General features: G+C 36.4%; 2 protein-coding genes across 8 annotated transcripts; one reads left to right on the plus strand and one right to left on the minus strand.

Moving 5' to 3' along the window:
* Positions 1–227: 227 nt before the first annotated feature.
* LOC120090530 (Nuclear transport factor 2 (NTF2) family protein) lies at positions 228–1,826 on the plus strand. Its single transcript, XM_039048254.2, has 3 exons — positions 228–467; positions 668–854; positions 1,080–1,826. The coding sequence occupies exons 1-3, from the start codon at positions 435–437 to the stop codon at positions 1,640–1,642; spliced, it is 783 nt and encodes a 260-aa protein (XP_038904182.1). The 5' UTR covers positions 228–434; the 3' UTR covers positions 1,643–1,826.
* A 130-nt stretch (positions 1,827–1,956) lies between these two features.
* LOC120090529 (uncharacterized) lies at positions 1,957–6,523 on the minus strand. 7 transcript variants are annotated; one of them, XM_090307196.1, is made up of 5 exons: positions 6,367–6,436; positions 6,194–6,279; positions 5,990–6,088; positions 2,547–5,182; positions 1,957–2,459 (listed from the first exon to the last, which is right to left on the minus strand). In XM_090307196.1, exons 4-5 carry the CDS (start codon positions 5,160–5,162, stop codon positions 2,175–2,177), a joined length of 2,901 nt encoding a protein of 966 aa, XP_090163322.1. In that variant the 5' UTR covers positions 5,163–5,182; positions 5,990–6,088; positions 6,194–6,279; positions 6,367–6,436; the 3' UTR covers positions 1,957–2,174. The 7 variants fall into 7 exon arrangements, with proteins under 7 accessions (XP_090163322.1, XP_038904181.1, XP_090163320.1 ...); XM_039048253.2 differs by having other exon boundaries at positions 6,194–6,282; XM_090307194.1 differs by lacking the exon at positions 6,367–6,436 and adding an exon at positions 6,457–6,523 and having other exon boundaries at positions 5,990–6,279.
* Positions 6,524–14,234: the final 7,711 nt, after the last annotated feature.

Genomic DNA, 14,234 nt, shown 5'->3' on the forward strand with positions numbered 1-14,234 from the left:
CATGTATGCAGCACACTTTTACCAAAAAAAAAACTTATTTCTATTTTTTTTTAACAAAAATCAAAAGACAACCCCCAATTTTACTATATCCTCCAATTTCCCTTTTGTCCTCTCTTTTTTACAGAGGGACGGTTTATGCTTACCGGAAGAGCCCAAGACAAGGCCCACCAGATGGTATCACTGGGCCCAGTCAAGCCATAAAATTATGGGCCTATTCCGATTGAGCCATCTTCTCTTCTCTGAAGTTTCCAAAATTACCCTCTTATCAAACACCATCTCGGAAGTTTCTGAACTTATCGTCGTCGCTCTTTGAAGATGGAAGAAAAGACCTAATTTCAGAGCCTAAAATTTGTCATACTTGATCTCTCACACCTCTACCTGTACCGTTGTTCTCAGCAGTTAATTACCTGGTTATGCTGTAAATTCCCTCGACCATGGCGCTCCATACGTCCAATTTATGCTGCAATGTGAGTTCTTCTCTTCTTTAATTGTCTCCTACCGTTAAATATTAATAATAATGACTTTTCATGTGCATTAATTCCCATAATGTAATTGATTAACATGCGTTTTTCGTTATACTAAATTGTCTCTCGGTTCTTTTTGGTAAGTTTTATCTGGAATCTGGACGGTAATTTTGAAATATATCAGTGATATGATGATTTTGTAGGATCATGTTACCTTTATCTGCAATCGGAAGAGCGTGCGCTGTTTGCAGAATTTTGCGGTGTTTCATCATCTTCCTTCAGCTCTTCCTAAGCAATGCGAAATTGGGTTGGTTAAATCGTGTAGAGGAGGGTGTGGGTTTCTTTTTCCTTCTAGTCTTCGTTATGTCGCTTCAAGGAATGGAAATTTCAGTAAGTTTCGTTGAATTTTTGTAATTTCCATGAGCCCTAATCAACTCATCTATCTGATGCTTTTGAATTTTGTTTGAGCTTTTATTACTTCTATGAAATCTGAACTTTCGAGCTAATGCAATGGATATATATTATATAAAAGATTAGATGGGTGTACAGAGTTTTGTATAATTTCACTTTGAATTTTCTTCCAATTTCTTCACATTTTGTTAATATCTAGTGCAGGGCCCTGGAAACAAACTTCTAGGACGCTCTCATTTCGACCTTGTCAACTAAAAGCTGAGAATTCGAGCGGTGAAAGCATTACACTTGATGCAGAAACTTTGGAGCAGGACTTACAAAACGCCATTGCAGATGAAGATTACGCCAGAGCTGCACAAATCAGAGATACCTTGAAAGCTCTTCAAGAGGACAGCAAAACTTCAGTATTGGCAGCCAATGCTAAGTTTTACAAATCGTTTCAGACTGGGGATCTTGCTACAATGCAAACTCTTTGGGCACGAGGAGATAGTGTCTGCTGCGTGCACCCAGGCATGAGGGGGATATCTGGGTACAACGATGTCATAACGAGCTGGGAATATGTATGGGCAAATTATGAGTTCCCATTGGAGATTCAACTCAAGGACGTTCAAGTTCATGCTAGAGGAGATGTTGGATATGTTACATGTGTGGAATTGGTGAAGACGAAAGGTAGCAGTTGGGGAGGGCAGTTTGTTACCAACGTGTTTGAGAGAATTAATGGTCAATGGTTCGTCTGTATTCACCATGCCTCACCTATAGATTTGTAATGAGTTTTTTCCAATCATACATTTTATTCAAATGCTTCAAGAATATTGATATCTGTCATTATCAAGTGTTCAAGTGATCACTCTAACTATGGTTGCTTAAACATCTTACATCTTTCATGATGTAGAGGGAAAGAGATTTGAATCTTTAACCTCTCAATTGAAAAGATATCCATAAATTAGTGAAGAATGCTTGAACATGTTTTGATTTCTGTTTTTTTTTAAAAAATAAAAATAAAGAGGGCAATTCGGTTTCTAATAGAGGCATTTTGATTCGGTTGACAACCAAGCAAAGATTAGATTATGAAAGAAAAAAGTTTTAGAATAGTGTCTAATTTCTTCACTATATATATTGCTCAGGTTGTTTTCTTTATACATAGATGGTGATGGGTATGGTGATACCAGCCAGTGCAAAATTACTTGGCCACTTGTCTAAAGCCAATACAGACTCTTCAAAACGAGGATGAGAGAATAATAGTAAGCTCCATTGAAAAGGAAGAATCTTCAGTTGCTTGATAAGAACAAAAACCAGAGATTAGACTCTTCCAACGGGAGAGAGGGGTGGGTTTGGGGCATATCTAATACTAGCAGGCTGCTTTTCACGTACAATATTAATTCCATTAGAATCGGGATCCTTGATCATTGTTCCCTCAGGTGCAAATTTGCTTGCTTCTGAGGGATCTGCTGGATTCTGACCATTTAAAACTGCGACACATATGAAAAACGCCTGTAACATAGAGATTGATGAATCGAAACGAACCTCAAAGAACCCACCCTTCAAGGGTACCATGCTGAAGACGGGTTTATCTTGTTCATCACCCTGAAACAAAATTGAGAGACAAGATTATTAATTGCCGAAAACGAAAAAAATCAACGAAGTGTTCATCATCAAAATTTTAAGTTTTACCTGAACGAAAAGTTCAAGGCACTTGGAGATAGGACACGCCTTGGATGTAATTCGTTTTTTCGGAATGGAAAGTATACGCAGTTTGCAACCTTCATCCCAACCACCACAGTCACAAACTCCGCCAGATCTCCACCTATTGATCAATGGCGAAGGCTCTCCGCTGCTTGGTGACCCATGAGCAGCACCTGGAAGTATTACTACAGCATTATCCTCTGACAAAGACTCCATATAGTTCTCTATCAAAACGTTACCATTCCATTGTCCATCGTGTTTGTTTTCGGTGGGAATCTTTAAAACAATGGCTGCAAGTTCTCTATGTTTCACCATGATTGCCGATTCTCGATCTCCTGGTCTCATCTCAACACCAAACAAAATCAATTCTCTTAACGTGTATTTACCATTGCTGTGTTCATTTGTTTTATAATCAGAATTCACTTTCATCTGTCCAATGACATTGTAGGCATAGCCATAACTTCTATCCCTATTCCCTGGTCGTATCCAACCACTAGTCTTTCTTTTTATTTCATTAACTAGGTAGAATGTATAGCTCTGCCCGGATCCATTCTTCCCAGACGGGGTTAAGTCTCTAGCTGTGGCTGCAAGGACATTTCTATTATTATCCACCAATAATTTAAACAAGGGAAAACCATTCTTTATCGTAAACTGTAAAAGGGCCTGCATTGGTGATTCATCATGCTTCTTTTCATGAGCGCCGCCAAGACTGGTTGGCCAAAGGCCTAATGAGTTGACGTTTCCTTCTATAGGATGTTGAGGATTTGAGGATTTATGCTTCAGTATTGGCTCTATCCACCTTCTTAAAGGACTTGACCGAGTTCTGTTATGTCCATTCACCTTCTTTCTATCTGAATTATCTGAGCAACCAGAGCTTTCAGAAATCACTGGACCAGATTTTGGACAAGTATATGTGGAATTTAACTGCGGTAAAGTCGAGCTTTCCTTAAAACTGAAACTTCTCCCCATTCGTCCTAAACTGAAGCTCAAACGACGAATTGGTGAAGGATGCCTACCTTTTCTAGCTCCTGGATCAGGGGTTTTATCATCCAATGTCTCAAGAGTATCAACAAGGTCGGAATGGGTAAGCTTAATATCCAAGTCTCTTTTTTCTATTTGTTTACCTCCAGAAGGTCTCAAACTTGGCTTCTGATTCGAGAAAGGGGACAATTGGAATGAAGTACATGAAATTTCTGCACTAGTATCACAGACCAGAGAATCTTGCGTTCTGCCCATCAAAGGATCAATGTCAGCTAAAGAAGGCAATGGACTTGAGAAGGGAATATCAGAACCGCATTCAGAGGATAGAATATCCTCGGGAGAAAATATTTCTGAATAACTACACGAATTAACGTCTGTCATATTCTCGTCAAATGATGCTCTGGTATTCAAGGTGTGAAATCCATCCTCTAAATCGTCTGGCTTCTGTTTTAGTAGGAACTTGGTATCTTGCTTGTATGTGAAATAATTGTAAGGGAGATTAATATCTGAGCATTTAATTCCCCCTCTCTTCTTTGTTTCATAGTTTTCAACTTTCATATGATCGTTCAAACCAAGTGATATGTCATAACTCAATTTTGGTGGTATCTCTCCTTTTCCTAAAACCATCCTCTCGTCTGCTTCTTTTTTCTGGATATTTATTTCACCCGGCTTCTCCGTTCTATGATTCATTTTACAACCTAAAATACGTGCACTTCCTTTAGGACAAGGTAAGGTTCCTGAATGTCTAACATGAGAAGAAGAATCCACCATTTCTAAATTGAACCTCCGATCTGAACGCTTCGTTCTTTCTCTTTCTGGCATCATGTTGGAAACATTTCCACCTGTTGAGGATGATGTACAATTAGAATCCACCATTTCTAAACTCAGCGTCCGATCCGAATGCTTTGTTCTTTCTCTTTCTTGCATCATGTTGGAAACATTTCCCCCTGATGAGGATGATGCGCAATTCCTTTGTATTTTTTGCCTCACCTTCATTGCACTCATTGAACCACTTTCAAAATCTTGGGACTGATTGGCATTCCGAACAGAGGTGTCACAATGAGCACCCTTCTCCTTATGTGATGAGATCAAACCAGACTGACGTGAAGAGTGTGCTTTATCTGATGTTTCACTCTGATTTACACGAGGGAAAGTTGACAGTCCAGTAGTCTGTTTTAATGATAAATGATTCCCAATGCACAGTGCCCCATCTTTACCTTTGGTCGGGCAACGCACCTGTTTGTGTTTCCAATTCTCAAGCCGTGTCCAATCTAGAACCCCAACACTCAAAGCCTTCTCTTGGAGATTTTCTCCTCTCTCTGGACGAAGGAGATAACCTGGCAAGTTTGACATATACCTAACAAGTTCGTCCTCTCCAATTGGACTCCCTTCGACTCTCTTACCCTGCCAGTATCTGGAAGATTTTTCCCGAGCAATATTGGTCCCCTTCGTTGATATACAATACAAATCACTACGCGGTCGAACAGAACTTTTCATCTTAAACTGTTCTGGTACTGTTGGACATGGACACCGCTTTGGTTGAGGGAGGAGGGCCCCCACCTTCCCAGCCCTTGAATTATGTCCGTGGCTTGAGCTCTTTCTGAGCTCCAAGCTGGATCCCATACTAGAGCAGGTACTGAAAACTAGTACATTATTAAACGATGTCAGAAAGACCTGGACGAGCAACCATGCCTCATTCACGGACAAATTTCAGCGGGAAAAAAAAATATTACACCGGTAGTTCTACTTCTAAAACATTCTTCTCTTCGATCGTACTTCAGAACATTAAGCACAAGAACATATTTCTACAACATGTCAAAGCTATTCCAAAACAATTATTACCGTGAACATCCTCAGTTTTTGAGTTTGTTTTTATCAGAAATTACAATCGTCGATACCTCAATCTCTCATCTACCAATAAATATTCCAAAAAGAGATTTCTTTATATTTGCCTCTAATTCACCCCTTACTTGACTACATTGAGTATACTTTAAGATTAAAACAAAATCGAGCACATGAATTGAAGTCAAAGAAGAAAAGTTCACAGATCTAAAGATTTCTCAACTCTTATACAAACTACTGATTTCGAGCTCCGGCTTAGCAGCTTCGGAAACCGAAGTAAACAAATATGTGCACAACAAAAGGAAAAAAAAAAAAAAAGAAGAGAGAGAGAGGACTGCAGTTCCGCGGGATAAGGACAAAGAACCTGAAATAATTTACAGAGTCAGGCACCAAACATCACCATTTCGAGAAAACAAGAGCAATGAGGAATGTCAGAATTGTATTATTACCAATCAACATCAAGAAGAAACCAACACGCAAAAGAAAACACAACATTCTCAATCATTCAGGTTCCGAACATCTCATGAAGCAAGCAAATGCAAAACAGATCACAAGGAAAAAGAAAGCGAAAGAAATGTAGCATGAAGAAGATGAAGAGACACACAAACCTTGAGAAATCCAGGAAAATGCGGAGGTTCATAAGAAGAATAGCATTAGGATGAAGTGGAACTCATCGATCCCGATAAAGATCCGAAGCGTGATTACGACTGAAGGTGAGAGGGAAAAACAGAAAAGAAATGAAAACAAAAAAGAAGGAATAAAAATCCTTGTAAACTGTTGTGGATTATAAGCAAAGCAAAGAATTGCGGCACCAGTGAAGAAAGAAAGATAAAGAGGGAGAACGCTGAAACGCCATTGAAATTAATCGTTCATTCTTCTCAATTTTCCTCCGTTCGCCCTGCTAAATGCCGAAGAAGATGAAGCAAAGTCAGCAATTTTCAATTCCAAGAGACGAAAAAATATATTTTTTTTAATAAAAAAAAACCTCTTCTCTGATAGTGAGAGTGAGAAAGAGAAGTTTCTCAGATGGAAGAGGAGAGAGAGAGAGAAAATTGTGCATGAAGAAGAAACGCACCGTTTCCCTTTTTCAATCAGACGGTGGAAAACCACAGCTGCAAGGTAGCTAGAAGGACTAGGCTACCGGCTAACCCACTATAGCCGGTCGCATTCATTAAGGGAATAGCGGGACCCACAGTGCGACTTATTTATTTATCGCGAATCCCTAAACCCGCTGGGCCCCATTGATGACGTCAGAAGGTCTTCGTTATTGGGGTTTATGCTGTACCAATTGGTGCTTTCGTCCATTAAAGCTCATGTCTCTTATCTTCTTTTATTTTTTTTCCCTGTGGACTAAACATTTGTCTTTTTTCTCTTTTGCCCTTTTTTTTTTAAATTATATTTTTATTAACTGAATAGTGAATAATCTCAAAGGTAAAGGACACTGTTCTAGTTTTTGTAATTTTAAAATGTGCCGCTAAAAGCTCTATTTAATAATCAGTCACTTTTCTTTTTCAAAATAATAATAATAATATTAATCAGTCACCTTTTGATTTTTGAGTTTTCGAATAGAAATTCAGCTCATAAACTGATGCCACACATTCTAAACTATTTAATAACTTATTTTATAGAGATTGAGCACTTGGAATTAAGAAAGAAATTATAGAAAATATTATAAAAAATGCGATTAACAAAAAAAAAAAAAAATTATTTAACAAATCTATTCATGCTAACACAGTTTGATTTAGAGAGATATTTTTTCAAATTGTATTATTCCCCTTTTTGACGAGAGGTGTTAAATGTAGTTGGTTGTTGTGTTGATTCATTTTTAATTCAATGAATTTAGATTTTTCTATTGGACGAAGAGGAATTTTAGTAATTTGTTCCAATTCGAGATAATTCGAAGTAGAGATTAAAAAAAAAAGTTTATCATACTGTTTAAGGACTATCCTACAATATTCGAACCAAAATTATTCCAAAACTAGAATTGAGATGTGGTTTTAAACCCTATCTTTAATATTAAATAATAAATGACTCTTTAAAAATATAGGTGAATAGATTTAAAAATAAAATAAAGAACTTCTAAAAAAATTAAAAACAAATAAAGAAAGTAAGCTGCAAGTTTAAGTTAAACGTAAGCTTAGCAATAATTTTTTCTTCTTCGTTTTTTAGTACAAGCTTAGCAATAATTAATATCTATATAAGATAGAGATTTGATCACGTTCGATCTTCATAATTATTATAAAAAAAAAAAATATCAATTATCATTTCAAAATAAATTCCTGATATTTAATTTGTCATGTTTTAGTTGGTGGAATAGAAATTAATATAAATATTATGCTGGCGGTGGCAAGACAAAGGAAGAAAAAATAAACATATGCTTTACAACTTGATGTGCTCAATAATTGTATGCCATTAGAGAAAATAAGCTCCTTCCCACGCCAAGCGTCACGAGGTAGAGAAAATTATTGAATCACATTGCTCAAAATTATTTAAAAATTCAATTGGCTAATATATGATATCCAAAAGTCCAAGTTACATATAATTGTCATGCAATTTGATTAACGAGATAAATAAAGATAAAGAAGTTCAATTTCATTGTAATGCTGAAAAGCACGTTTTCTACCCAATTTTCACATTGTAAAAAGAAAATTTATCGGTGAGAAACAACAAAAAAGTGGTCAAACGGTTTTTCAATATGGCTCTTTAGCCAACATAATCTTTTTAATGATTGAATGTTCTTCTTCCTTGTGCAAATGCCTTTTCTTTTTTCCTACTTTTTCAATGCATCTTTTTTATTTCTACTTGTGATTTTCTTTAAATTATGTTCCAAATTTGAATTTCATTTATATAACAATTTTATGTTCTGTTTAGGTGTTGTTTTCTAAGACTTTATCCTATTGGAAAAAAAAATTCAAACACAAGTTCTTAGTAAGTTTGAAATTTTAAAGTCTTCGGGATTAATTGAAAAAAAATTGTATTAAAAAAATACCAAAAACAAGGTTCGACGAACTATTTAGGTAAAAAGATATTTTTCTGTTTTATTAAAATACATCTTTTAAAAAAAGAAATATAATGTCCATTGTTAACCAAAAATTCAAAATTTTGTTTGAATGTGTTTCTCGAAAGGACACATTCAGTTATGCTTGGAAAAAAACTTCGTTTCTGCTATTTTGTTAATGTAATTTTTTTTTTCAATTAACCAGTAATATATATATTGAACCAATGTATTGTAAAGCAGGTAAAAGTAATTACAATGATTATCTTATATTTAATTAAAGAAAAACACAATTTACATAATTTTTACAAATGATGCAAATTACATAATTGATAAATCCCATGTCTAAATTAAATTATTGACACATGTTGGGAATTATCAATGGATTTAATAGAGTAAAATTGTCCAAAAAGATTCTCTAACTTTGAGGATTATTACAAAAAGATTAAAAATAAGTTAGTACAAGAACACTAACAACCTGTTTATTATTAATAATTTTTATTTCTTATTTTTTCTATATTATTTTTATGTCATATGAAATCACACAAATTTTATAAATGATCTTGACAACACAATACATAAAAACTTTCATTTTGTGTTCTCTTGAAAATAGGAATTCTAAGGGAGGTGATGATTAAGCTTGGGTTTGACTTGAGATGGATTAATCTAATTATAGCATGCGTGGAGTTTGTGAGTGTCACTCCTTTCTAAATTACCTTCCTAATCTGGAAAGAAGTGTGAAAATAGCAATTGTCAATCCTCTTATGACAACTACGGCCAACATACTTCCATGAACCTGTATTCTTAGCACCTGATAAGTAATTATATCTCACAACAAATTATTACCAAATGATCAATATAACCTAAACATACAGGTTCCTAAATCACAATACACTTTATTTACAACAACACGATTATGAGGTCCAAGTAAGTCTATTTACAACAACCACTTAATCTTTTATCCTAAAACCCCACAACATGAACTTAAGATTCAAGTTTAATAAAGACATGATGAGCCACCTAAGCTTCGAGTTTTTAAGGTTCTTGAGAAGTGACTGACTGGCAGAACTGCTAGGTCTCAGGATATCCACCGCTACCCAAAGAGGAAAAACATTTTAAAGAGTGAGCTTAAAATGCCCAGTGAGTGACTATTTTAAAAGAAACATGCTTTCTTACAACATAACATAAAACATCTACATTCTCACTTCAGGATTTGAGAGTAGAATGGTAAACATAGAATCATAGCATATAAAAACCCTGCGTTAAACTTCATCATTATTTCCTGTAAAGTACCTCTACTTCTTTGTCTGAACATGAGGGAGAGCCATTTTTCTTGATTCCTAATAACCTTAGTTGAGAGAGAGCCCTTTTGCTTGATCTCATCAATGTCGACAACATAGTTCTTATGTGCACGTAGAATTGAATAGGTGGTGACTTAAAATTGATTGCTTTTATCTTTATCTAACTCTAACGCATGGTTTGTGAATGAAATGAATGATGTGCTAAATATGCACTCAGGTGTTTTGTGATAAAGACATTTTCATGTGATACTACGTCTAAATATTAATAATGATATGCTCGTAGTATGCGATGAAGTAGTGCATGTCACAAGTTTCTTTGCACTGAAACCAAGTATAATTCCAACGCAAGTTTCTCAGAATGATCCGAGGTCGAACACGAGGATTGTTGTCGTTAATGCGATACTTATGTGATACATGCGACCGGTTTTAACAATGAATAAAGAATATTGTTTTATACAGAAATATAAATTGCGATGAAGGTAAAAATGCATTGATAAAGTAAAATTCTAAACTATTATGATACACGATACAAGATACATGATACATGGTACTGAGATCGAGAACTGACTATGAAATTGTACAAATGAATCGATGTATGCGATGACAAGTTTTATGACTGAAACAGAAAGAGAAAGAGTAAAGAGTAAAAACATCGCAAGTTTGTCAATTGCATTAAGGATGCAACTAAGGTTCTGCTTTCCCTTGGCGTACACCACTCGGTGATCGACCGCGTTCTCATATCTCTATGGTGAAACAGGGATGAACGTGATAAATGCAAGGTTGTTTCCATCTCTGGAAATACTTCTCACTTTAGTTAACGCATTCTTCTAACCTTCTCTCGATAGGCGGAATAGCATCTTCACTTCTGCTCTCACAGGTGAAGATGCCATCGAGCATGCTTTAGCTAAACTTAATTAATTCCTTAACACAATTTAACTCACTCGTTTAATTCTCGCTATTTACCTCGACGATTAAGAACGCATCATGGAGAAAATGGATTATGAATATATGGAAAGAGACAGAGAGATGATAATGGTGATGATAACATTTAATTCTAAAATTAAGCATTTGATACATGTTGTGAATGAAGAATTACAGAAGATGAACACAGAAGATGAAATAGAGGATAGAAACAAATATAGAAAGAGTGTCAACGTCTTGACACAGATCCCGATCAAAGATTTGTGCTTGTCGGCGTGTGGATGTGGTGGAGAGGAAAGCTTCCCTCTCAGGCTTGCTTTCCCAGTAGAATTGACCTTTGCACAGAGCTTCAACTACGGGAATCGGAAGAATTCTCTGTTCGGAGACTCACCTCTCGGCCTTGTCTCGTCGTTCTCCCGGATCTACTCTGGACAGTCACTTCAGACCAGTCTCTCTCTCAATATCAGTATATGTACGTCTCTATGTATTCATGTATATCTTTTAGTGAATTTGAAGAAGCTATTTATAGGTGAGACCTTGGCTTTTTAAATTTGTGGTCCCCACTGTATAGTTATGGCAGTTCTTGAAATGGCGAAATGGAAAATTCCTTCTGTTACGCAATCAATTCGTCAGAAATGCACAACTAAAAGCTGTACACTTGTCAGAATCCTCCGCAAATGCGTTGCTCTTCACATCTTCGATCGATCGTCACATGCGGTTGAAATTGCTTGATCGCTAAGCTCAAGATCGATTGTCGCATGCGCTGTCATTGCGTTGATCATCTTTTCGTTCTTGATTAATGGGTGCAATGCGACGTAGATGCGTTGTTCATTTCGTCTTTGAGCCATGAACGCATGCGGTGACTTATTTCCTGCAAACAGAAACTAAAACATTCTATTCGCTATCGCAATGGTGTTTGTGGGTGTATTTAAGACATTTCATAATTTTCGTATTTCTTAGCCAATTTGTATACTATTAACTCAACTTTCCTTTCTTTTTGCCATAATATCTAAATAAAACAGTATAAATAATTTGTATTTCTACAATGTCATAGGATCATGCCTACCTTACCATATCTTCGTTAGAAAAGATCTCCATATAACTAGGTACCTTACCATACCTTCGGTGCCAATGCTCAGGAGTAGGTTTTACATACTAGCATAAAGCATTTTAACTTTACATAAATTCTTATCATAATACAACATACTCACTATGCTAAAGGAAATCCTTGAATAGCTTAGCCAAATGCTAAAACATGGCATTCAGCCTAAATGAAACACAAAGAGGTTATATATAAAATTTGTCTTTAAACTATCAATCATGTGTTCAACATCAATTTCTAAAAGTAAAAACCAGACATGCATTAGAAGCTCATCAGGAAAACACTTAGCAAATATTTGAAAACTAGTCACTCACTATCTTCAGTTACTTCCTCAACGGATTGTAGGCCTCCACTATAAGCGTTTGCCCTTCAACAATAGTAAAAGTCTTTGGTTAATGCCTTGAGCCCCCTCTTAAGCTTAACTTCATTAACTATTTTTAACATATGCAAAATCTAAATCAAGTTCAACGCATCATCTTATCCCGTTTTACTCGACGCATCCCTAGCACATAAGTACTTAACACGTTACCACACAACCCAAACTTTACCTTGTAATTGGTTAGGTAGGTAGCAGCATACACACAGTATTCCTTGGTGTCAGATGCACTTGCCTCATCTATAGGTGCTTGATTAGGTGGGTAGCAACACACACACAGTATTTCGGGTGTGCACTTCGACCAACGTCTTCCCACTCTATCACACACCTTCGCCTATTTGTTCATTTGCCCACACTTAGTCTTAGTCGGTCAACTGCTTGCTTATGCGTGGGTTGCAGCTGCCTGCTTGTTCATCCAACCAAAATTTGAGATTTAACTTTAAGCTTGAATAACTTAATTTCCAGACTTAATCTCATGATGTTTCCTTCTAAGGACTTATTCCCAAACATCTTTACTAGCTTACCTTAAAGTTTCCGCTTCTGATTCCTCTTCATGAGCTTGAAATTTACCAATCTTTACAACTTGACTAGGTAGCCTAAGATTCTCGAACACTTGAGGAATTCTTCAACCTTTAACTCAATTCCATGGGAATTTTCCTCTGGTAGCCTTGAATTAGTTCCTTCATCGTTCTAGCTTCAAGTTGGCAGCAATTTTCCCTTCCTTAGCACGTATGAAATGCCAAACCGAGCTCTTTAACTCAAACTTCTTTTATATTAAGGTTGCATGATCAACTAACTTTTTTAGAATGGCACTTGGTGCACTAACCCTACTCAAGGTCTCTAATCACGCCACTTAGCCCACTAATTAGGTGATTAAGCTAGGTGCTTAAGTCTTTCACCAATGTCCAGGTTACATTCAAGCTAGCCTTCCTTCTTGGCCAATGCATACCTTAGTTAACACTGCACACCCTTGCTCAATGTATTACTAGACAACGCATATACTGACTTTGACTTAGACACATGCTTAAGCCTGTCGCTCTTCAACACCCTCTTAACCTCTAATATGCCTCGACGTCTGCCATGCATTCACCTAGGCAAACTCGACTGCCCGCATACTAGTCATCTTAGACCTTTACCAACCTCTAAGTAGCTGTGAATGCATGCCTCCTATTAGACTTAGCCAATTTCCTCCCTTGAACTCTTGAGCCTGTAGGAAATCATGCGTTCCTTCTAAGTTTTTGATTTCCATCTAAGCGTTAGCTCCCTCATCACACCCGAGAGCACAACTTCTAGCACTTAGGAAAATTCCTACTTCTCTTTAGCTTGGCTTCACGTATACCTCCCTAAATTTCTCTACCTTCACACACATACCCATATTGTCTTAAATATAATCTTAACTACTACAACCATTATAGCTACATACTTGCAAGAATCAAAACACATAATTAGGGTAATTAAACACATAATTAAGAGGACTTAAACATAATTAACTGATAAAATAAGTTTAAGGGTCTACAATTTACCTTCCCCTTAGAGAAATTTCGTCCTTGAAATTTTCCTTAAGCTTGCTCATGCGAACAGGTGTGAATATATGTTTTTCATCAGCTCCTCAGTTTCTCATGTGGCTTCCTCTTTTCCATAGTTCCTCCATAATATTTTAACTAATAGAATAGTCTTGTTCCTCAACACCTATCCTTTCCTGTCTATCTACATTGGTTCCTCTTCATACGATAAATTTTCCTTCAACTGTACTAGCTAATCTTGAAGAATATGAGTAGGATAGTACAACTCTGTAGGTAAAGCTAACCTGTAAGTTGTTGGCCTGATTCGTTCAATTATTTCATAAGGTCTTATATATCTTGGGCTCCACTTACCTTTTCTGGCAAACCTGAGTATCCCTTTCCATGGTGATAGCTTAAGAAATACTCGGTCTCCAATCTCAAACTCGATCTCTCCTTTTCTTCTGTCTGCATAGAATTTATGTCTGCCTCGGGCTGTTTTCAAATTTTCTCTTATTAACTTAACATTTTCTGATGTCGTTTGTACCAACTCTGGCCCTATCAACTGTCTTTCACCAACCTCATTTCAGCAAACTGGTGTTTTACATGGTCTCCCATACAAGGTTTTATATGGAGTCATGCCAATGCTGGAGTGACAA

The sequence above is a fragment of the Benincasa hispida genome, chromosome 11 (assembly GCF_027475165.1).
Source record: "Benincasa hispida cultivar pf3 chromosome 11, pf3_genome.v1.1, whole genome shotgun sequence".
NCBI classification, from domain to species: domain Eukaryota; kingdom Viridiplantae; phylum Streptophyta; class Magnoliopsida; order Cucurbitales; family Cucurbitaceae; genus Benincasa; species Benincasa hispida.